We start from the raw sequence: 25,376 nt of genomic DNA, 5'->3' as shown, positions 1-25,376 counted from the left end.
CTTTTAGTAAGTAATCTAGCTAGGTATGTGTTAGATTATGATTTCTTTAAATGGCTGAGAAAAGAATTGTGCTGAATAGAATAACTATTTCTGTCTGTGTATCTTTTTTGTAACTTAAGGTTTTGCCTAGAGGGGTTCTCTATGTTTTTTTAATCTAATTACCCTGTAAGATATATACCATCCTGATTTTACAGGGGGGATTTCTTTATTTCTATTTACTTCTATTTTTTATTAAAAGTCTTCTTGTAAAACACTGAATGCTTTTTCATTGTTCTCAGATCCAAGGGTTTGGGTTTGTGGTCACCTATGCAAATTGGTGAGGCTTTTTATCCAACATTTCCCAGGAAAGGGGGGGTGCAAGTGTTGGGAGGATTGTTCATTGTTCTTAAGATCCAAGGGTCTGGGTCTGTGGTCACCTATGCAAATTGGTGAGGCTTTTTACCAAACCTTGTCCAGGAAGTGGGGTGCAAGGTTTTGTGAAGTATTTTGGGGGGAAGGACGCGTCCAAACAGCTCTTCCCCAGTAACCAGTATTAGTTTGGTGGTGGTAGCGGCCATTCCAAGGATAACGGGGGTAATATTTGTTACCTTGGGGAAGTTTTGACCTAAGCTGGTAAAGATAAGCTTAGGAGGTTTTTCATGCAGGTCCCCACATCTGTACCCTAGAGTTCAGAGTGGGGGAGGAACCTTGACAGTACTTCATGTCATAAAACCTGGGGCTTCTGCTATTCTTGCACTGTGAATGGCAGGATTTTTACTTCTCAAATAAGCATGATTGTGGTAACTCTTCTTCAGGGAAAGCTTTAGGGTCTGAATTCTGACCATATGAGAAAAAGAAGAGAGAGAGAATCTGTACTTATATATGGGGTGGAGGTGACAGAGTTTTTTTATTGGTTTATTTTGTTTGTGGTTGCTAAATATTTTTCACAGTGATACTGTCTTAAAATGCTTGAAAAATAATTAAGGATGAGAATAGCAGTAGATGTATTTACTGTTGATGACAGGGAGCACGATTTTAATTATGGATCATTCAGATGAAACTTAATTTACCCAATGTATTGCTGTTTCTTAGGTTTGTATAAGGTACTTATCACCATAGCACATGAGTGCTGAACTTAGTGTATCACATAAATCTGCAAACACTGTACCTGTTGCATTTGGTAAGGGTCAGTTATTCTCCTTGCTATGGTTCCGTTGCTGTATAAACACAGCTACAGCCCGTAAGCAGGAATAGAAAGCATTGTGCTCTGTACACATGGTGGTCTAGTTCTTAGTGGCAGAAAATGTAAGATTGGTGGGGTGTATAATTCCTTCGTGTATTGAGAGCAGGACAGATCTCATTAGACACAAAACAGTCTTTAGGAAACCAAATTAATATAGAACAACTATGCCATTTAACATGGAGTAATTGAAATAGTAAGACAACATTTTTATATTAAAATGCATTAGTACTATAAGTGCAACGACCCATATTAGTAACATTCAGCAGCAAAATCCCATTCTACATCATCTCATGGTTAATAATTAATAAATCAGCAGGATACGCTTGAATAGGATTCCAACCCATGCCAAAAACTTCCCCATTTAAACTCCCATTCAGCAAAGCAGTTAGGCATACGCTTAATTAGATAATTTCCTTAAATGTTTTGCTGAATTGGGGACTATTAAACCTGAAACAGCACGTGTGGGTAAACATCAGCATCTCATCCATTTTAACAGATGTTTGAACTTCTCTCCTCTTCTGTACAGTGATGTCTGAATTATTAAATGAGTTATAAGCAAAAGTTATAATGCAGCCATAAGTAACGGCGCCTAGTTCTGGAAGCTGCGTAGGGATGTATAATAATCTGTTTTCATAAGAGGCTCTTTGACCCGGGGGAACCATAGCTTGCATTCTCAATCGGGCACTGAAACACACCGCACACGCATCACTGCAGAGTACAGCATTCCTGTTATTTTATATCCGCACATCTGCTGCCTATTTCTAAATACCCAAATAATGGCTGCTGTGTGCAGTGTATTGGCTTTTCTTGCAGTGATGCTTGTTGCAAGGCTTGCTGTCATGCACAGTTCAAATAACTGAACATGTAAACAGGGGGAAGGGATGTTGCTAATTATTCTTTCAGACTGTTTGGAATCTGTTGGTTTCTAATCTCATTTCAAATACCAAACTTTTGAGTTGCTTCAAATTGGCTTATACCATAAATAATCATTAGTCATCAAACGACTAAAACATTTGCTTGCTCCATATTCTTCATGGATGTTGACACTAGTAGACCATATTTCTGTCTCTGAGACAAAGAAAGCCTGATTTTGAATTCTATATTCAGGTATCTTTCTCACTGACTTCAGTAGGAGTTTCACTAGTGTAAGGAGCATTGTCTTAAGAATACGGATGCACAAAAGTGCAGAATGCATTATAATCCAATTCTGGAGCCTTAAAATCCAAGGCAAAGAGGAGTCTTTCTTCCTCACTTTCTCATGTGCAAAGTTACAACAGACTGAATTCCACTAACACCAGGCATCCTTGTGGTACCCCACAACAGTTAAAAGTCACGTCAGCGAAACAGCTGGAGTTTATCCTTGTGCAAGCCATTTGTTCTCAGAGTCTGCGTTTTCCCATGCTAGATCTCAGCATTAATATACCTTCCACAGAAGCTCCGGGACGGTCCATCATCGTTTGCCAGACGTGCTGCTCTTCCCCGTGAGAATCCATCCAATCAACTTCCTTCCCATTACTTATACCTGGCAATTGAAAAAACATGGAGAGTTTTGGCATGCTAGTGAGATGTGGCTCCTCATCTGTTTCAAGAAGGTATATGCAGTGTTGTTGTAGCCCTGTCAGTCCCAGGATATTGGAGTGACAAGGTAAGTGAGGTAATATCTTTTATTGAACCAACTTCTGTGGGTGAGCGAGACAAGCTTTCGAGCTTACACAGAGCCCTTCTTCAGATCTGGGAAAGGTACTAAGAGTGTCACAGCTAAACAGAAAATTGAACAGATAGTTTAGCATAAGTAGTTAGCTATGACACTCTTAGTACCTTTCCCAGATCTGAAGAAGGGCTCTGTGTAGCTTCAAAGCTTGTCTCACTCACTCACAGAAGTTGGTCCAATAAAAGATATTACCTCACCCGCCTTCTCTCTCAAGAGGGTACAGAAAGACAGCCTTCTCCTTCACTTCACTGCTGTGTGCAAGGCAGTACTATCAGGCATGTGCCTTACAAAAATTATGGATTTTTCCGGGGAGGAGGGTTTACATTTATCTACTGAGGGAAAAAAACCTGGCAGATCACAAAAGGAAAATAAAGAACAAAGAAACCAAAAGTATTTCATAAGTAAACGAACAAAGATTTTTAGAAATATCTCAAAAATAATCATGCAATAGAAAATGTAAAAGGTGATTTGTCAGCCTGGGTTTGGCTGGGGTTTTTTCTGGTCTTGTAAATCCAGCACCTCCCCATTGTGATTTTAAAAAAAATTTTTTACAAGTTTAAAAAACAAATAAATAATGTATATATCCTGAAAGATGTTGGATTTTTATCAATTAGCTGGAGACTAAAGTCCTCTTGGTAGCCACAAAATAGGTACACCATGGGCCTAACATGGCTCTATCCCACAACCATTGGCTTCCTAGCTGAGGAGGAATGGACGACTCTTTCTTCATAACTGCCCCTTCATCAGCCAGAAGCATTGCTGCTGAGTAACATGAAACTCTCATTTCTCACTCAGATGGTAAGAAGTGTGTCCATAATTCTCTCAGTCCCAGTTGGCTTTGGAAGCCTAGTTAAAGGAGGGTAACAAACTCATGTCTCTCACTGGATAGCATAAAGAAATAAGTTGCCTCTAGGCTACTAAGCCACTCTTTTTTCATTTCTCATAGTTCCTCTGTGCCCCATATTCACAACATTTCCATCCTTTACATGGCTATGAGACACATGCTGAACAAAGTGATGATTCCCAGTCAAACAGAGCCCTTACCGCTTCCAGTGCTCAAACGGACACCTCCCAAAAAGATGTTACTGGAGAGTGACTCCTTGTCCCAGACTGTCAGTTCTAGGCAGACATTGTGTAGATCTGTAGGATTCAAGCTGCTGAAAGTGAAGCTGTGATTCCAGTGAGGGTTCACACTCTTCTTTATGACAGGAGTTTTATGTTTTGTTGCTTTGTTATTATCTGGGAGCAGATATCTGAGGGAGACAAATAGAAAGAAAGAGAAGAAAAAAAACAGGTAGATGGGACTTCAGGTCAGTCATATTTATCATTTGTATTACAAAAAGAAAAGGAGTACTTGTGGCACCTTAGAGACTAACAAATTTATTTGAGCGTAAGCTTTTGTGAGCTACACTTCACTTCTTCAGATGCATTCAGTGGAAAATACAGTGGGGAGATTTATATACATAGAGAACATGAAACAATGGGTGTTACCATACACACTGTAACGAGAGTGATCACTTAAGGTGAGCTATTACCAGCAGGAGAGCAGGGGCGAAAAAACCTTTTCTAGTGATAATCAAGGTGGGCCATTTCCAGCAGTTGACAAGAATGTCTGAGGAACAGTGCTGGGGAATAAACGTGGGGAAATAGTTTTACTTTGTGTAATGACCCATCCACTCCCAGTCTCTATTCAAGCCTAAGTTAATTGTATCCAGTTTGCAAATTAATTCCAATTCAGCAGTCTCTCGTTGGAGTCTGTTTTTGAGGTTTTTTTGTTGAAGAATTGCAACTTTTATTAATGTAATCGAGTGTATTACAGTATCACCTAGAAGTCAGCCAAAATCAGGGCCCCATTGTGCTGAGTTCAGTACAAACATATAGTGAGAACTGTCCATTCCCTGATGACCTTTCCTTCTAAATAGACGAAACAGAGAAAGGATGGGAGAAAGGAAGCAGTATTATCTCCATTTTACAGATGGAAAACCAAGGCAGAGAGAGATTACCCCAAATCAGCAAAGCATTTAAGCACATGTTGAAATCCCATTGAAGTCAAGTTAAGCATATGCCGAAGTGCTGTGTTGAATTGGGACCCAAGTGACTTGTCCAGGTTGTCTGGGTCAGAGACAGGAATTGAATCCAGCTCTCCTCTGCCCCAGGTTAAGGCACTGCTTTTAACCACAAAACTCTCAATTTCAGTGGGATTCCTCATGGAGAACAATGCTTCTCCATGTGAGTAAGAGTTTCAGATTCATGGTGAGAAGCAACACTATTCCATGATGATACACACATTTAACCTAACTTGGGCAAAAATAAGTGGTTGGTAGAGAAGGAACAGTAGCAGATTGTCCCCTTGAATGGAAATAAGCTTATGTTTACATTTATACCAGAGGCCTGATTCCTGGAAAAAACACAGAGCCCCTGATGCTATGAAGTCTGACAATTTTTTCAACTCCATAAGCCTTATATTTTTACCAGAGTACTCTTTTCTTGAAACTTTGTAAACACAATATATAATTTTCAAAGTCAGAGCAGTGGACAAACCTCCCTAGTCTGTACCTACCCTTCCCCCAGTACAGTTTATGGGTTCATCTCAGCTATAGAAAATATATTTTTAAAAACCTTGTAACCTGATGGAAAATTGTTTGTCCAAAGGAAATTGGTTCAAGCTCCACTTACATAAAACAACCCATGCCAGCAACAACAGATGTGTGTGATGAGCTAGCCAGAGACAGTCCACAGTGTCAGCAACAGCAATGTGCTGCCAATTCGTCAACAAGGGGCTCCAACAACAAAAATTCCCCTTAGCCTGGTGTAAACTCCATGTCTCAAGTGTGTACGAGCTGCGGAGAGGAGAGTGAGGGACCAGACAATCTGTTTCTTTGTTTTCCTGTTTAAACAAAAACGCTTTTCTCATAGTCATAGCCAACCATAGAGAAAACAGCACTGAGCAAACCAACATAAAATAAGCCTATGGATTGCTCTTTGTGCCTAAAAAAATGTACTCAGTACATTGATCGTACAGCACTTGGATCGTGTGAATAGGAGGTGCAGGGTGAAAACCTTACAATGAATTCTGGGTATATCTGCCCCAGGAAAACTTGCAAAAATACATTTGTCACTTGAGACAATTTGAGCTATAGCAAAAGCAAAATATTTTTCCTTCAGAAATATTTTTATAACCTCAGGAACAATTGACCACTCTGAGAAGAATGGTTTAGCTGGTCCGGAGAGGAGGTGAATCCATATGGGGCATCAGGTTAGTGGTGAAACTTTGTCAAGGGTTTCACTTCAACAAACACACAACTATATGTAAAACAAGCAACTATGAAAGCTTTTATTGACAGGGAAAATGGCAAGGAGAAGCACTCTTGTCAGCTGTCCATATTTCACTCATTTAACACCTTGAGTGCCATTCTCACATTTATGATGACTCTAGTATAATCAGTCACATAGGATTATATTTATTTATACAAATGTAAGTGTGTTCCTATAGCAAATATTTTCTGCTTATTCAGGGATATTAACTTTGGACTCTAAATGCTAAAAGATAAATAATATAATGAGGCATATGTATACAGCAAAAACCTGACACATTATATATATGAAATCATATTGTATTACAGAAATGTATATATAGTATGTATACATATATCACATGCTCATCTTTTTAAAAAAAAAGTTTTACCCTTAATGTCAAATTTCAAAGCCACATTTTGAAGTCTACAAAGTAAAATTAAAGCTCTTATTTAAAATCACATATTATGACCTAAATTTAAATATAGTGGACAAAGAGGTTAAACTCCATTTTGAGGTGCAAGTTCTTTTTCAGGAGTAAAGTTGAGTAGCTATCAGACAAAAATGATATTGATCAGATAAACTAGGATTTAATGCAAAAGCTAGTTTTACTCTTGATGTGCTATGCAAAACATGGGAAAGTAAAAATTACCCTTTAACAAATGTGTCAGAAGTGCCTCCTGACTTCACAGCTGTTAAATTCTTGGCTTCCTTGATGAGGACCTCCAACATACCCCCAGAAGGTAGCTGTGTGTTTCCTTTCTTTCCTTTTTTTAAACTCTTCTTTCCTGTACATAAGACAAACCAACAACAAAATCAAGAACTTAATACTGCAAAACCAGTTTGGAAATGTAAGCCTTTTTGGACAGACTCTGCCACTTGTTTACTTCAACAGGACCATCTGTGGAGTGAAGCACTGCTTGCGTTTACAATCTGGTCCTTTATCTGTAAACATGGTTGGGCAAAAGGAGGAGATCACCCCACACCCGGTAAAAAAAAATTGACTCAGATGTGGTCAATCCTTGACAGACATTACAGGGCTGGGTTGTCCTAAGTCTCCAAGTACAAATATGGAAGTACTAATACATTGAAGGGAAAAGGTCAAGTTTTCTTTAAATCCTCTCCTCTTCTCTGCTATTACAGATGGCAAATAATACATTCTGAGTTGTGGTGGCAAAGAAGAGCTCTTATCAGACAGCCTCCCCCCATAGGCAGAATCTGAAACATCTCTCTCAAAGCCTGATATACAGACATATATGGTACAAGTTCACTCCAGAAGAGATACCTTGCTGCATGGAGTTTTTTTAATGATTTAGTTAAGATCTAGATTAGTGAATATAAAAATTGTTCAGCTCCACATGCTGGGAAGGCCATTCGTTCACAGCTCTGTTGTCACTGTGCTTTCTGAGTAAGATTAATACTTAAGAATTCAAGAAATCTGGGGCATACAAATTATTATATGCAGCAACTGGTTTCCTCAGACCAAAGACTACCAGATTATAGCAGAGGACCTTGGAATTTACTACTAATAAACTGAATGTAATTCATCTGAGAAAAGAGCCTATGCTACCAATGCTTGCAAAGTAGTATTGTCTCTTTTGGCAATAAATTTCTATTGTTCTCAAATCTCTCTGCCTATGGTCTGTATGTATACTGTGTGTCCAAGGACAGAATTACTATCTGGTCATTGCTACCTCTTTGGACGATCACTTCTCTGGACACTACTGCAGTACATGTAGTAACTAATAATATTTTCCTCCACAGAAACACTGCCCATTTCAGAGGACTATAATGGACCACCCTAGACCATTCTAATAGGATCCTCAGGGATATAATTACAGTAGGAGTAATGGGATGAAACTGAGCAAAGGAAATTGTAGACTAAATCATGTAAAAAGGTTCTGAACAGTGAGGTATGTATCAGTAAGGATGATCTCCTGAGAGGAACTGTGCTAGCCCCATTACTCTGATCATCCATGTACTGTTTAAAACCAGACTGCACAACGAACACAACAACTCAGGATTAGAGTATTGCTTTGGATAATAACTGTCCTAAACCATGGCTATTGACCAGCTGGGTCTTTTTAATGATGTCACAGCCATGCAACAACTCCTAATGGTGCATAAATGGCATCTCATTACTGGGGGCAGGGGAGCATCATCTTTCCTTTGAAAATTCCCTCAGATATAGGTGCCTAATTTATTTCCACAGAACTTCAACCTTCTGCAACTCTGTTACTTCATAACTCAGCTTTCATCATACAAGTTATTTCCAGTACTTAGAGGATGCTGCCATCAATGTTCATTTTACCTTGAAACTGTCCAAGGGGAAGCATTAGGTTTTTCTCAGGGGGAATGTAGTGTAAAACAACTATCAGCTCTCCTTTATACTGAAGCCCGATATCTGCTGCAACCTCCAGCTGATGGAGAGGAAAGAAAAACAGAAATCCAACTAAGCTTAATAATTCACCCATTCATTTTCAATTTTTTTCATTGTACATGTAAGCCATGATATATGCTTAAATAGGTCATGCCACTGCACAGTGCTCAGAGCTAATTAGCCCTCAGTGATTGAATATAGACAGCCACATTTTTGAAAATGTAATAGTCTAGGAAGTGCAAAAAGCTCAGAAGAACAGACATCACATGCCCTGCACTAAATGCTGTTCAGTAAACATAAACGGGAGAGGGAAATTCGGTTTGTTAGAATGAAGAAAAATTCCAACCCATGTCACGCACTGATTTACAGCAAACAAACAGGTCCGAGTAAGCTGGATATATAAACTGTAGCTAATTTAGGGCCAGATTCTAATACCCTTATTCATGTTGATTAGCACCTTACTCCATAACTAGCCCCATTGATTTCAATAGGATTATTGTTGGAATAAGAGGGCATAATCTGTCCCTGAAACAGAACAGAGATTTATGGATACAAATATTATTTCCCAAATGTCTTTTCCTCTTCTTCCCAAACATCATTTCTCAACATTCTGCACCTCTTTTTCCCCATTAAATTTCTAAATCCAGTCCAGAAGAAGCATGCGCTATGCTTTTTTATAATATTATTCAAAAGCAATATTAGACTTATGTATTTTTTAATTTAAATAAAAAATGGATTATAAACTCATTTTTAAAAACTAGCTGCTTTTGTAGGCCTCCCCTACCCATAAAATAAACCAATCATATATCAGTAAACAGTGATTTCTCCTAGAGAAATGGAATACAATAGAGAAATTGTTCATGAAATTTCATTAAATTCCCAATCCTGTGGAACATTTAAGTATGTACCTAACTTTGCTCACACCGGTAGCCCCACTGATGTCAATGGGACAACGCATACAATCAGAGTTTATGAATGTGCTTCACAAACTTGGAGCTTAAAGGTGTGTTGGATCCAGATACCTAGATCTGCGGGGCTTAATCTGCAGCAAGGGAGATTGAGGTTAGATATTAAGAGAAGCTTTCTAACTATAAGGAGGGAGAACTCTGAAATAGGCTTCTAAGGGAGGTTGTGGAATCCTCATCACTGGAGGTTTTTAAGAACAGGTTGGACAGACAAGTACAAGGTATGGTCTAGGATTATTTGGTCCTGCCTCAGTACAGGGAACTGGACTTTCTGACCTTTCCAGATCCCTTTCAGCCCTACAATTCTATGCCTATGATACATGAAGTGCTGCCCACTATGACAACACTGAGTATCAGGGCAATACGCTATGCCTGGAATTACATTCTGAACACTGCATCAAGATACTGCACTGCTTATGAAATAACTGTGCTGGTGAGAGCTTACATCCGAAACTTGTTCAGCTTGCCTCCTCATCCCAACTACTAGGTAAAGAATTTTACTTTCAGGAAAAGAAATAACCTCAGAAATATGTAAGGTGACATACAAAAGCTCAGCCTGCCTTTAAAGTTAGACTGCAGGTTAAGACACTATCACCTGATTAATAAAAATATTTAGGGCTAGATCCTGCCATCTGCTCATACACAGGGAGCGGCTTCAGAGGAAGGTGCAACAAACCCAATAGTGGACAATTGCAGAACAACCTGCCCATAGGGGAAAATTTCATTTTAATAATCCCTGTCTGCCAAGAAGCTTTATTATGCCCTGAAGCATGTGAGTTTAGTCTCACAATTTCCCTGTGAAGATGGTAAGAATAATTTCCCCCATTTCACAGATTGGGGAAATGAAGCACAGAAGTTAAGGCTCTAATTTTTAGAACTGACTTGCTCAAATTACCCAGGAATTAACACACACGTCTCCTGACTCCCAGCCCTGTGCTTTAACCCTAAAGCTATTCTCATGATCATTCTCATCTAACCACTCTCCCCTCAGAGGACTGAACATCCAACTCCCAGAGGACAAATGAATCTTAAAACGCTCAAATTCTTTCTTAAAACAGCTGAATAGCATCAGATTACAACAAATGTCAACCCTTAGCAAAGTTTAACTGGTATTCTTGTCAGAAACATGGAGTTCATATTGTAGGACAGTATTCTGCCTAGCATATGTATAAACAAACCAGATCTTTAATTCTGTTTGAAATAATTTGTTATTCAGAAAAAAAATTTTCTTTGCTTACCAACAAACTGAGCTACACTTACAGAATCAGAGAATCATAGAAATGTAGGGCTGGAAGGGCCCTTGAGTGGTCAACTAGTCCAGCCCCCTGAGGTGAGGCAGGACCAAGTAAACCTAGTCCAACCCTGACAGGTTTTTGTCAGACCTGTTCTGAGAAGCCTCCAATAAGGAAGATTCTACAAACTCCCTTGGAAGCCTAGCCCAGAGCTTAACTCCCCTTGTGGTTAGAAATTTTTCCTAATGTCTAACCTAAACCTCCCTTGCTGCAGATTAAGCCCATTACTTCTTGTCTTACCTTCATTGAACATGAGAAACATTATCTTTGAAAACATTATCCAGATCATCCTAGCGGGCAAATGAGACATATTCTAGTTCTCTTTTATTTGGTAATAATGAAGCAGAATTAATAGCTCTTATAATGAGTTTGGAAATAATCAGACACATTTCCTAGCTGGAATGTCTGAAATGCTTAGACTTGACTACTTTTTGGTCTGAGTGAAAGTGCTCCATCAGTGCCTTTGTTACGATTTAAAAAAAAAACAAAAAAAAACAAAAACCAACACTTAAAATGATGTGAAGCAGAACAGAGACTGAGCAACAAGTCTTACAGTCTAGTAGTTTCACAATGTAACATTATGATCAACCTGAACACACAATGTGAGTGTATCTCATGTAAAATTCTCAATTCTAAATAAAAGCTAAATCCCACACTAGCCAGTACTGCTACAGAGAAATAGGAATGCTGACAAATATGTTCTCTGCTCCATGAATTGAGCCAGCCAGGGCAGGCTGTCATGGAACCAGCCTAGGGAAAGTGTTGCTCAGGATATTTTATTACTAGTAAAAAGGAAAAGCATTTGTCTCTAGCTCTTCAGGGTGCTGACTGCAGAAGAAGTTATTCACCAAGTGCAATAACGAATTGTTCTTTGAAATGTGTCCCCCTACTGGTGCTCCACTGTAGGTGTGCTTGTTTCCCTGCACTGCTGATTGTAGAACTTCGGTAGTAGTATCTGTTAAGCCTGCATGTCCACAGTCTCTCCCTGTGCCCCGCCACAAGGCTAGCCAGCGCATGTGGGCTAACCCCCCTCAGTTCCTTCTCTACTGAAGTCATAGACAAGAATTCTGAAGTAGAGGGGAGGAGGGTGGGTTGTGAAGCACCAAGAGGGGGACACATCTCGAAGAACCATCATTACTGCACAAGACAAATAACTTCTTCTGTGAGTAGTGTCCTTGTGGGTGGTCCACTTTAGGTGATTCCCAAGCAATATCCCAACTAGAGGGCTGGGGGGCTTTGGAGTCTGGTCAGTTAGATATGACAGCACTGTGGAGCCAAAGATGACATTGGAGGCAGAGTCTCTAGCAATTGCATGATGCTCTAAGAAGGTGTTGACTGATGCCAATGTCACCGCTCTACAGATTTCTGAGATGGGGACTTTCTTGAAGAAGGTGACGGATGAGGCGATGGGCCTCGTGAAGGGTGTACAAATAGTATCTGGAGGAGTCATGTTGCGAACTTGGTAACATTGTCTAATGCAGTTCGAGACTCATTTGGAGAGTCTTTGGGCTGATATTGCTGAGCCCTTGGATCTTTCAGCAACAGAGACGAAAAGTCTAGTGGACTTCCTGAAACCCTTTGTCCTAGCCAGGTAGAAGGCTAGGGCTCTCCGGACATCTAGAGTGTGTAATATAGCCTCCCTGTTGTCTCATGAGGGTTGGAAGGTGAATCAATTGGTTCATGTGGAACAGGGTGGTTACCTTGGGGATTAATTTTGGATGTGTCCTGAGTGTAACCTTGTCCCGAAAGAATACCATGTAGGGATTTGCCATCAGAGCCACTATTTCTCCTATTCTCCTACCCAAGGTGACTGCTATCAGGAAGATCATTTTCACTGAGAGGTATGTAAGAAAACAGCTGGCCATAGGTTTGAAGGGAGGCCTAGTCAGTCCTTTCAATACCAGGGCTAGGAAGTCGGGGGTGTGGTAAAAAGTTTACTGTACCCCTGAGGAATCTTTTAGTAGTTGGGTGTAATAGCACTGAGTAGCCCTCTACTTGTTGATGGAAGGTTGCTACAGCTGTGAGGTAGACTCAAGGAGCTGAGAAATAGTCCTGATCTTTTTTAGAATCAGTCAAGGATCTTCGGAAGAGCTGCAGATGTCAGGGACATTTGTTGGACGGTACACCAAATCCAGAACCTGGGCCATTTTCGCAGGGAAGTATGGCATGTTGAGAACTTTCTACTGTGTAGTAATACCTCTTGTACCTTCTTTGAGCAGGAGTTCTCCAGATATTGGAACCATGAAGGAGTCACGCCTTGAGAAGAAAAATTCCCAGGCTGGAATGTAGAGTGTGCCCTTTGTTCTGCGAGAGGAGGTACAGAGTGGATTGGAGAGAGATTGGCACGCACTTTGTGAGCTGTGACAGGTAAAGGTACCAGGTCTGTCTTGGCCAAGTGAGAACGATCAGTACAACATGTGCGCCTCTTCATTTTATTTTGAACAGGACTTTCAACAGTAAGGGAAAGGGAGGAAAGGCATTGAGAAGGTCTCTGTCCCAAGGGAGGAGGAAAGCATCACCCAGGGAATGTTGGCCTATCCCTGCTCTGGAGCAGTAGCGTGGACATTTCTTGTTTAGGTGAATGGCGAACAGGTCTGTAGTTGGCGTCCCCCACTGACTGATTGGGCGAAGTACTGCCGGGTCTATCTCCCGCTCATGGTCGTGTGGGAAATTGGGGATTGAGACTGTCCACTATCGATTTTTGTGTTCCCGGGAAGTAGGCCGCAGACAGTGTAACATCATGGGAGATGCACCAGCTCCATAGTTTCATTGCCTCTGCACAGAGGGAGGGTAACCTGGGCTCCCCCTTGTTGACTGATGTAGTACATACAGGCTATGTTGTCTGTTAGGACTCTCGGGAGTGTTCCCTTGATCGGTGGCAGGAAATGGGCACAGGCATTCCTGACCGCGGTCATCTCTTCACATCAACCTCCTTAAGCGATCATTGTAGATGAGCACCTGCCAAGTGTTGTGAGATCATTTAAATGGGCACCCCATCGTATTAGCCATGTGTCAGTGGTGAGAAGCAATGGTGGGAGGGTTTGTGAAAAAGGGATCCCCCTGCAAACATTGGCTGGGCCCTTTTACCAGGCTAAGAAGTTTTTGACCTGAGTGAGTAGTGACAGGGGTTGAACCACATCTGGAGGCATCACATGTGAAACCTGGCATGTGGTATTAGAGCTGTGCCCACTGCCATATGCCCTAAGAGTTGAAGGCCATATCTGTTTCAAATGGTCTCTAAAAATGTGGCCAAGGAGAGGAATCTGTGTTGAGGTAGGAGAGCTCTGACCTGTAGCAAGCCTAGGTCAGCACCTATAAATTCTAGGTGCTGCACCAGAACAAGGGTTGATTACTGGACGTTGATCTGGAGGCCCAGCTCCATGAACAAGTTTATTGCAGATCTGGTGACTCGGTAAGTCTCTTGGAGGGAATCGTCCAGGTAAGGTTAAATCATGATCCCTTGGGAGCATAAGTGCACTGCCACTACTGAGAGAACCCTGAAGAATACTCTCGTGGTGGATGATAGCCCAAAGGGGAGTACCTTGTACTGGTAATGGTTTTATCCCAGGGTAAATCTGGGGAACCGTCTGTGAGATGGTAGGATTGAGATATGGAAGTAGGCGTCCTGAAGGTCAGGGACCAAAAACCAGTCTCCTTGTTCCAACGTTGGAATAATCCTTCCTAGTGTGACCATCTTGAATTTTTGAGCTTTGACAAACCTGTTGAGAGCTCCGAGGTCTAATATGGGTCTCCAAACTCCCTTCCTTTTGTGTATTAGGAAATAACAAGAGTAAAAACCTTTGCCTCGTAGTTGTTGAGGTACTGGTTCTATGGCTCCTAACAGGAGGAGACGATCTCTGTCATCATAGAAAACTCTTGTGAGAAGGGTCCCTGAAGAGGAATGATGAAGAGGTTGTGGAGGGGATAAGGAGGTAAAATGGATAGAATACCCATGGCAAACAATTTCCAGAACCATTGGTCCAAAGCTATGCATTCCCAGGTGCTGAGGAATGTTGCAAGATGGTTGCTGAATGGGTGGGAAGCAGCAGTCAGCTGTTGTGGTTGGGGGGGAATGGTCTGTCAACGCTTTGACCAACACGACAAAATTGGTGCTTGGAAGACTATGGGCCACATGGAGGATGACTAGGGAACTTAGATTTTTTTCCTCTGTGATTTGTAATAGCACTGAATTTGGTACTGGGAGGTGTGTGGTTTGTGTTGGGGCTGCAGACTAAATTTCCAAATTTGTCCAGGCATATAGATACCCAATGAGTGCCCTAGACACTTTCAGGATATGAAGAGAAGTGTCCATCTTGTCCACAGAGAGGTTTGTGCCTTCAAGGGAAAGGTCTTCAGTGGTTGACTGCACCTCTTTGGGGAAGCCTGAAAGGTGTAACAATGACGCAGGATGCCTATCTACCACTGGAGATGGACCGGGATAGTGTGTCAGCTGCACTAAGGGCAGACTGTAGCACTGTCTAGCTGACCCTCCTGGATGACAGCTTTGAACTTGTCACATTGTGACTCAGGAAGCTGATCAATAAAGTTGCTTAGTTTCAAATAATTGCCGTAGTCATATTTCACCATCCAGATTTGGTAATTGCCGATTTGAAACCATAGCATGGTCAAAGAATAAGCTTTCCTCCCAAAGACGTCCAAACGCTTCCAATCCCTGTCATAGGGAGTGGACTTCATTTGGTGTTGACAGCCCCGAGAGTTCACAATGTCAATGATGATGGAATTGGTGGGAGGGTGGGAGAAGAGGCATTCTGTCTCCTTTGCCTGTACATAATATTTTGTTTGGCTCTTGCAAGTGGGCGCCACGGATGCTGGTGTCTGCAAATGGTTTTAGCAGGTTTCAGGAGAGCTTTGTTAACAGTGAGGGCTATTTTAGAGGATGAGCAGGAATGTAGTACATCAAGGAGCTGATTATGGATGTCCTAGACTTCCTCCAAGGGGCTCTGCATTGTATCTGCCACCCCCTTTGCCACGTCCCGGAAAAGCCAAAAGCCATCAGCCAAGGACGATGATGGAGGCATGACAGCCTCATCTGGGGAGTAAGAGGATATATTGGGCCTCGGAGTTCTCTCTTCCTCAGTGCCGCCCTCCTGTTCCTCCACAATCTCCTCTGGAGGTTCTAAATGCTGTGGCTGAGTGAGAACATCTCATCGATTCACAGAGAAGGCTATACACCTGAGAGGCATGAGGGCAATATGCAGCCCAGGGATCCCACTATGGCCACTGGGGTGGTGGTATGGAGAGTGGCTATGGTGCCCAGGGTTGGCCGTACCATGGCGGTGGTGGGACTGTCTGAGGGTATGCTCCGGGGGGCCTCTTGGTAGTGGGCAGCATAGGGATCATGAAAGGAGTAATGGTAAGCAGTCTCCTCTGGCTCGCTGTCAGAGTCTGCACTAGAGAGCAGAGGTGTGTGGCAGGGCAGCAGAGAAGATTCCTTTGCTTAAAGACTTGATGCTGAGGCACTGGTGCTGAGAAGAGGAGATGCTTGTATGTTGGATACTTGGATACATTGGAGGTCCCTCAAGTGCCAGAATTCTGGTGGTGCGAGCCAACTCGGTGCCATCAGAGATACCAAGGGGGTTGGAGATCTTGCCTGCACCAATCCCTCCAGTGTTGGATGGGGCCTTGATTCATAGATATTAAGGTCAGAAGAGACCATTATGATCATCTAGTCTGACCTCCTGCACAACGCAGGCCACATAATCTCACCCACCCACTCCTGCGAAAAACCTCTCACCTATGTCCGAGCTATTGAAGTCCTCAAATCATGGTTTAAAGACTTCAAGGAGCAGAGAATCCTCCAGCAAGTGACCCGTGCCCCATGCTACAGAGGAAGGCGAAAAACCTCCAGGGCCTCTTCCAATCTGCCCTGGAGGAAAATTCCTTCCCGACCCCAAATATGGCAATCAGCTAAACCCTGAGCATATGGGCAAGATTCACCAGCCAGATACCCAGGAAAGAATTCTCTGTAGTAACTCAGATCCCACCCCATCTAACATCCCATCACAGGCCATTGGGTCTATTTACCATGAATATTTAAAGATCAATTAATTACCAAAATCATGTTATCCCATTATACCATCTCCTCCATAAACTTATTGAGTTTAATCTTAAAGGCAGATAGGTCTTTTGTCCCCACTGCTTCCCTTGGAAGGCTATTCCAAAACTTCACTCCTCTGATGGTTAGAAACCTTCATCTAATTTCAAGTCTAAACTTCCCAATGACCAGTTTATATCCATTTGTTCTGGTGTCCACATTGGTACTGAGCTTAAATAATTCCTCTCCCTCTCTGGTATTTATCCCTCTGATATATTTAGAGAGAGCAATCATATCTCCCCTCAACCTTCTTTTGGTTAGGCTAAACAAGCCAAGCTCCTTAAGTGTCCTTTCATAAGACAGGTTTTCCATTCCTCGGATCATCCTAGTAGCCCTTCTCTGTACCTGTTCCAGTTTGAATTCATCCTTCTTAAACATGGGAGACCAGAACTGCACACAGTATTCCAGGTGAGGTCTCACCAGTGCCTTGTATAACGGTACTAAAACCTCCTTATCTCTACTGGAAATACCTTGTCTGATGCATCCCAAGACCTCATTAGCTTTTTTCACGGCCATATCACATTGGCGGCTCATAGTCATCCTATGATCAACCAATACTCCAAGGTCCTTCTTCTTCTCCGTTACTTCTAATTGATGCGTCCCCAGCTTATAACTAAAATTCTTGTTATTAATCCCTAAATGCATAACCTTACACTTCTCACTATTAAATTTCATCCTATTAGTATTATTCCAGTTTACAAGGTCATCTATATCTTCCTGTATGATATCCCGGTCTCTCTCTAAATTGGCAATACCTCCCAGCTTTGTATCATCTGCAAACTTTATTTGCACACTCCCACTTTTTGTGCCGAGGTCAGTAAAAAAAAGATTAAATGAGATTGGTCGCAAAACTGATCCCTGAGGAACTCCACTGGTAACTTCCCTCCAGCCTGACAGTTCACCTTTCAGTAGGACGCGCTGTAGTCTCCCTGTTAAACAATTCCTTATCCATCTTTCAATTTTCATATTGATCCCCATCTTTTCCAATTTAACTAATAATGATGATGGTGCCGGTGGTACAGTGCATACTATCAGCATCTTTTTAGTGGAGTGCTGGCTCCTATCTTTGGCCTTCAGTACCATTGACATCGGGTCATTAGGTACATCAATGGCACCTGTCGCTACAAATTTTTGTGAGCCATGGGTTCCAGGCTGGGATTGTCTCGGTGCCTATGGTACCAAGGGTACCGAGTGTGCCAAGGATCTCTTATGGCTAGTTCAGGGCTCACTCTGGGACTTCACACTCTCTTTTTTGATGACTTACGAGAGGGGTCTGCAGCTGATTTCTTCAACCCACAGTCCTTGGATGTTGAGAGCTGTGGGGAAGACTCACGTCTGCCAGATGACTCTCAGCGCGGGTCTGGGGAGGGTTGGAGGGCTGCCTCCATGAAGATAATCTTCTGTCTTAATTCCTTGCCCTTTCAAGACCTGAGTCTGAGTTGCTGGCAGAGACCACACTTCTATGGAACGTGGCCTTCCCCGAGGCAGAGTATGCACTGGGAGTGCTCGTCTGCCATGGGGGTGGCCTCTTTGCAGGAGAGGCACTTCTTGAAGCCCAGTGAACTGGGCATATCCTGTTGGGGGAAGGGGTCCTGATGAAAAAAGGGAGGGGAAAAAATAAAGTCTTTTTTTGTTATTGGGGTTTTTTTTTGTTCACGAAAAGTAAAAGAAGAAGAAGAAAACTACAACTAAGATTAGGGAGACTAACTATAGAGAGGTCAATGAAGATAATGATCGCAAATGGACTGCAAATAGCTCCATCTCTAGCCAGGGGCGGTTGAGAAGGAACTGAGGAGAGTTAGCCTGGGTGCACTGGTTAGCCTCATGGCGAAGCACGAGGAGAGACAGCGCATGTGCGGGCCTAATGGGCACTGCTACTGAATTTCTCCCATCAGCGGCGCAGGAACACAAGGAACACCTACAGTGCAGCCCCTACAGTGACACTACTCGAAGAAGAATGAGCACTAGCCATCTGGAGAACAAGGCGTGCCCCATCTGGGCAGACCATGCCCTTTGGGGGTTATGACGCAGGACAAGACACAGAACCCAGTCATCCCATTTGCAAACTTGAGTGATAAGGAATGTCCTTCCCCTCTGCTTTTGCAAGTGGAAAGTGTGTAAAAAGAAGGGACCGATTCTCACATGTGAGATGGCAACGTGGCATGGCCACTTCCTGCACCAGCCCTATCAGTATCAAGATCTATGCAGTCGAGTCACCTGGAGCTGCCAGAACTGCTTCTTTTAGATCTCTCAGCATTACCTCACACTTGATTTAGTAGCATTTTGTTCTTTATTTTCTGAAGGGAGCATTCTCCACAGAGGCCCTTCTCCTTATCTCTGCACGCCCAATAGCCTTCCTCCACCAACAATTGCTCACGTTTTGCAGGAGCGCAGGGGCTGCTAGCATGTAAATGGAGCGGGGAACAGCTCAGAACTAGAGCTGGGCAAAGTTTTCTGTGCAACTACTTTTTTCAGTAAAAAATGCAGATTCAGATTGACTAAAAACAATTTGCAAATTGGGGTCGATTTCTGTGAATCATTTCAGTCAAGGAAAACCGGTTTGGGGGGGGGAATGTTGAAACTTTGTGACTTTTTGTTTTGTTTCACAATTTCCCTCAATTTTATTTAAAAAAATATTAAAAACCATTTAACCTCCCAAAATCAAAACAAAAGATTTTGTTTTGGGTCAAACAAAATGTTCTGTTCAGCCCAATACTAAATTTTTCAACTTGAAAAAATCTGAAAAAAAAGTTGTTTCAGGCCAATCTGAAACGATTTTTATTTTTTTTTAATTTGATTTGGTGGCTGAACCAAAAAATTGGTTACTCACACAGCTCTACTCAAAACCACCATCCCCCAGCCTGATCTCTGCACGCTTAATGAGCTTTTGCTCCCTTCTTTGTTGCGAAGGGGAGCCTAGAAGATTAAGATGCTCCCTTACTTTAGCTCCCTTGCTCAAGTGTAACAATTGTAAATCACATCATGTATCTGACAGATCTGAGTGAGACTGTTTCATGCTGCAGCAGCTTGCCCAGGAGTGTTCAAGCCACTGAGCCTGGTCCAGTGGTACAGCCATGCCAGAGAAGCTGCCCGCACAGGGCGCTGGGTCCTGTGAGTGGTGGCCTGGCGTGCGGCTACTTTCGCCACTACCATTCCCGACAGAGCCCTGCAGCTCCTTGGAGATCCGTTTTATAGCTGTAGATATAAAGCAGGTGTCTGCACAGGGCTCTAGGATTCTGCCTGGTATAACAGCAAGCAATTTAGAAGCATATAATCTTCACGTTTATAAACAGCTCTTTAAAGTTGTTCCAATTCCAAAAACAAACACTTTCGCCCTCTCCAGTGAGGGATCCCATAAGTGCCAGAAGACATAGCCCATTAGTTAAGCATGCTCTAGATGCCATATTCCATAGAGTTACTGTTTTGTGTACCAAATAGCATGATGCTATACCTACCTTTTTATTCAATATGAATAAAAGAGCAATGCCGAACCTCACTACCACAGAAAATTGTTAAATGCTTAAAACTGATGCATGAAGAAAGGTCTATTCCTTTAGCAGGTGATTGAGAAAGATCCATTGTTTCATGTGCTATTTCTTTAACAGGTCCCTTTTGATTGTGTCTATTATTGGATGCATGTGTATGTTTATTCTTTTAATAGGTTTGGTTTTGAATAGGCATTCATATATACTGACATAGACAGTATGTGTTGCTTTGTTAGAAGTGTTATTCCTTTCACAGGTCCATCCCAGAAGTAGTTTATTAGAAATATATCATTTTACAGCCACACTTCAGTTGGAAAAAACAAAAACAAAACTTAATTGATCTTGCTTTACTGTTATTCCACTAAAACTGGAGAGCCTCACCTTGGGTTGGAGCACAAACCATTCATCTGTCTGATTTTCAAAATTCCAGGAGTCCAAAGGAATTTCCACCTCCCCAAGAAAGCTGTTGTGCCCAAATCTGTCATAGTGCCAAACAGAAAGTTGGAGGGTCCTAGTCTCTAGCTGTGTATGGCTGATGACATACTATTGAAAGACAAACAGAGTGGAGGATCTATTTAATGAGAGTCAAGTCCAGTTCCATAATGACATTATATAAAAAACATACAACCTTATCTTCATAAAGTACATGGTAGCTGACAAATGAAGCACAGAAGAGACATTTGTTTTCCTTACAAGTGAAAATCAATACAATTGCAGAAGGCTATTATTCAAGAGAGATCTATAAAGGATAACTGTTCACCGTACAGTCTGCATTTATCTGTTTACATTATTTTTGTTGTTGTTGTCACTTGTCTGTATTATTTCTTTACCAGATAGTTTTTACTACAAAAGGAACTTCTTAAAATAACCTTTATTTAATTCCTACACCGTGGCTTCCACGGTAATTAAATAGAACAATTAAGATAAAAGTCTATTCTACAGCAAAGAGCCTTTATAAAAAAAAAGTTGGCAGCAGCGTAATGAACTTTCTAAAGTGTCCCCTCTTCTCAGTAAAGTATCGCCACAGTTTTTCAAAAGCCCAAATGGTTACAAGTGCTAACAATTAAAATATATATTAACTAGCAGATTGTAAGAGGCCAGCAGTTACCCAATTAGAATGATGAGACTTTGCCTTGAAGGCCTGAAAAGGCCAAAAGAATTGATTCTAAGACAGTTTTTAAATTATAGTAATGGGAACAGTTAGGACAAACAGTTCTTCTGCTATTGAATCTAACTATTTAGCTCTTACCCACAAGCCTTTATCAGAACATATATAATATTTCATAAGAGTGTTAGGTCCCATCTACACAAAGTTTGGAAGCCATGTTAGGATTGTCCTAGAGAACAGTGTTAAATGTGATCTTTGCTAGATGGATACTAACTCACTTTTCCCCACTGCAGACCAGACCCAGCTATACTATAAACCATTTAGCAAATGATGCTATAAAACAGGTCCCCCCTTGGTAAACAATCTGGCCAGATCAGGTGTATATACTGTAGTTTGTGAAATGATTTTATAGCCAGATTACGCAAACTACACTGGCCACAGAAGTTAAATTAGCCCCTATAACAGGAAACTTATTTGAGCAAATTTTTATTAGCCGCCATAGGAAAAAAAACCCCTGTTTAAGTATTTGGGGTGGGATTTTCAAAAGTATCTGAAGGACTTCGGAGTATAAATCCCATTTACTTTCAATGGGACTTGTGAGGTAATTTAGCTACTTTAGAAACTCCCATCATTTGGTTCTAAACTCACTGTACAGGGTGTGACGTTACACCCCATACTCTGCATAGAAATATCGTTATGATATGAATATGGCATAACTAAGATGTTTTATGGAAGATGGGTCGTGTGAGGTGTCATTGAAGAAGTTATGATCTACTGAATGTGTTTATCCAATTTGCATGCATGTATCATTTCTGTATCTGAAGTTAGGAATATTGACTATGTAACAATTACAACTGTGTGTATTTGGGGGAACACCCACCAGACAGTAGGTAATCAGCCTCAATGGGCCATTAGGAAGAACAATAAGACTTGGAAGTACTTCCCAGTACAATAAGACTTTGGAAGTGGGACCCAGCACATCCGGTGGCACCCCGAAGTGGGGGTCCAACCCGTCACAAAGAGGATTTCAATGATTCTGAAACAGATCCCCGAAAGTAAAAATACAATAGTTGATTATCAAAAGTTATGTTGTAACTGGAAAGGAAAACAAAATAAAAACTCTCCCTCAATACTGAGAAGTCAAAAGCTACAATCACTATGACAGCTAGATATTTTAACTCAAATATTTCCATTTTTAGCACCATTTCCCAGGTTTAAAATCAATTTCCCAGTGTTTGGCTTATGGTATAAATAAATGAAATAAAAAACAAATTAATTTAATGGCAAAGATCAGCATGGATTACAGGCATGGCAGTGTTCTCACCTTTAGTGTTTCATTAAACTCTGGATTGGTGGTGTTGCTTTTGATTTTGGTCTTGCGTTTACTTTGGCGAGATTTGTCTGGCAGGAGGTATGCTTTGACATAGCTGCAGATTAAGTAGTAAATTATTAACAGAGAATAAAAACAACCAAGTCTGAGAGGGCCACCTAGCAAAATTACACCAGGAGTGTTAGTCAGGAAATCAATTTTTGCAGAATAATCCGTGCATAAATATTAGAGAGAATACAGTCAACAGGCAAAAGTGAGCTACATGTCTACAAACACACAAATGCACAAAGGATTCTGACGGCATCAAGATAATCACAAGAGCAAAGTTTAAGTAATTTGACAGTCCTGAGAAATACGTATAACTTTATTAGCAATTTCCTGTGTTGCAGTTTTTACATTTTTGATTGACCATATTTGCTAATAGGCAAAACTTGAAATTACACACAAACTCACCCTTTGGCCTACCTTCACATATTTATAGAGTTAGAGATTTTTAGAAATTGTTATTAATAGAGATCAATTAATACATAAAAAAATTCTCAAATATTTTAGACTTTTTATTTATATACTATCATATAGTTTACCATAAACCTGGGTAGATGTACACACAATTACTAAAGAAATAAGACATAAAAAGACACGTGTGGGGGCGGGGGGAAGAAACAAAAAAGACTGACCACTCATTGCATTGTTTAGGCAATCAGATATTAAATTTGGTAATTTCCAGTTGAAATCTAAAATGAATTTGCTTTGGTCATGATCATCTCTTTTTGTGTTCACTTTCTACAAACTTTCATGCAAATGAGTTTTACTAGCATGAATATTTGGGAAAAAGCCCTACATTTTAAGTTTGCATTCTCAAATATTGGTGGCAAAGATTGAATTTTAATAGAGCATTGATAGCTGCAAACCGATTGTGACAGTCCTCCAGTCAAGTAAAATAAACAATACTGTGTGGTTTATGTGAGCAATCACAACTAAGCAGCATACTCAAATAGCAAATCAGAGTAAACAAACTTAGGTAAAGTTTTGTCAAGTAACTTTGAATAGCAGATTTGAGAAAGTCATGATCTGTCGATGGATATTCGGAAAAAAGAAGGTTTCGGAGTAACAGCCGTGTTAGTCTGTCTTTGCAAAAAGAAAAGGAGTACTTGTGGCACCTTAGAGACTAACCAATTTATTTGAGCATGAGCTTTCGTGAGCTACAGCTCACTTCATCGGATGCATACCATGGAAACTGCAGTAAACATTAAATACACACAGAGACCATGAAACAATACCCCCTCCCACCCCACTGTCCTGCTGGTAATAGCTTATCTAAAGTGATCATCAAGTTGGGCCATTTCCAGCACAAATCCAGGTTTTCTCACCCTCCGTCCCCGCCCCCCCCACAAACTCACTCTCCTGCTGGTAATAGCCCATCCAAAGTGACCACTCTCTTCACAATGTGTATGATAATCAAGGTAGGCCATTTCCTGCACAAATCCAGGTTCTCTCATCCCCTCACCCCCCTCCAAAAACCACACACACAAACTCAATCTCCTGCTGGTAATAGCTTATCCAAAGTGACCACTCTCCCTACAATAAGAAAAGGAGTACTTGTGGCACCTTAGAGACTAACCAATTTATTTGAGCATGAGCTTTCGTGAGCTACAGCTCACTTCATCCGATGAAGATGAAGATGAAGATCTTGTAGGTGTTTGTCTCTGTCTGAGGGGTTGGAGCAAATGCGGCTGTATCGTAGAGCTTGGCTGTAGACAATGGATCATGTGGTGTGGTCAGGGTGAAAGCTGGAGGCATGTAGGTAGGAATAGCAGTCAGTAGGTTTCCGGTATAGGGCGGTGTTTATGTGACCATTGTTTATTAACACTGTAGTGTCCAGGAAGTGGATCTCTTGTGTGGACTGGACCAGGCTGAGGTTGATGGTGGGATGGAAATTGTTGAAATCATGGTGGAATTCCTCAAGGGCTTCTTTTCCATGGGTCCAGATGATGAAGATGTCATCAATATAGCGCAAGTAGAGTAGGGGCTTTAGGGGACGAGAGCTGAGGAAGCGTTGTTCTAAATCAGCCATAAAAATGTTGGCATACTGTGGGGCCATGCGGGTACCCATAGCAGTCCCGCTGATCTGAAGGTATACATTGTCCCCAAATGTAAAATAGTTATGGGTAAGGACAAAGTCATAAAGTTCAGCCACCAGGTTAGCCGTGACATTATCGGGGATAGTGTTCTTGATGGCTTGTAGTCCATCTTTGTGTGGAATGTTGGTGTAGACGGCTTCTACATCCATAGTGGCCAGGATGGTGTTATCAGGAAGATCGCCGATGGATTGAAGTTTCCTCAGGAAGTCAGTGGTGTCTCGAAGCTATTACCAGCAGGAGATTGAGTTTGTGTGTGTATGGGGGTGGGGGGGTGAGAAAACCTGGATTTGTGCTGGAAATGGCCCACCTTGATTATCATGCACATTGTAGGGA

At 41.5% G+C, this 25,376-nt stretch overlaps 1 protein-coding gene across 2 annotated transcripts in view; it reads right to left on the bottom strand.

The window, feature by feature from the left end:
- Nucleotides 1-597: 597 nt before the first annotated feature.
- The window catches only part of SYTL5 (synaptotagmin like 5), a 188,126-nt gene continuing 163,347 nt past the window's right edge, over nucleotides 598-25,376 (bottom strand). For both annotated transcript variants that reach the window (XM_084617869.1, XM_084617870.1), the window contains 6 exons: nucleotides 22,897-22,999; nucleotides 20,846-21,007; nucleotides 8,539-8,647; nucleotides 6,880-7,015; nucleotides 3,978-4,186; nucleotides 598-2,744 (listed from right to left, as the gene is read on the bottom strand). In XM_084617869.1, coding sequence (XP_084473995.1) covers nucleotides 2,602-2,744; nucleotides 3,978-4,186; nucleotides 6,880-7,015; nucleotides 8,539-8,647; nucleotides 20,846-21,007; nucleotides 22,897-22,999 — 862 coding nt within the window. In that variant the 3' untranslated portion in view covers nucleotides 598-2,601. The remainder of the gene's footprint in view (nucleotides 2,745-3,977; nucleotides 4,187-6,879; nucleotides 7,016-8,538; nucleotides 8,648-20,845; nucleotides 21,008-22,896; nucleotides 23,000-25,376) is intronic.

Source organism: Lepidochelys olivacea (genome assembly GCF_965140295.1).
Source record: "Lepidochelys olivacea isolate rLepOli2 genome assembly, chromosome: 1".
NCBI classification, from domain to species: domain Eukaryota; kingdom Metazoa; phylum Chordata; order Testudines; family Cheloniidae; genus Lepidochelys; species Lepidochelys olivacea.
The sequence above is the reverse complement of the archived record's forward strand: the minus strand, read 5'-3'. Positions and strand labels throughout refer to the sequence as shown.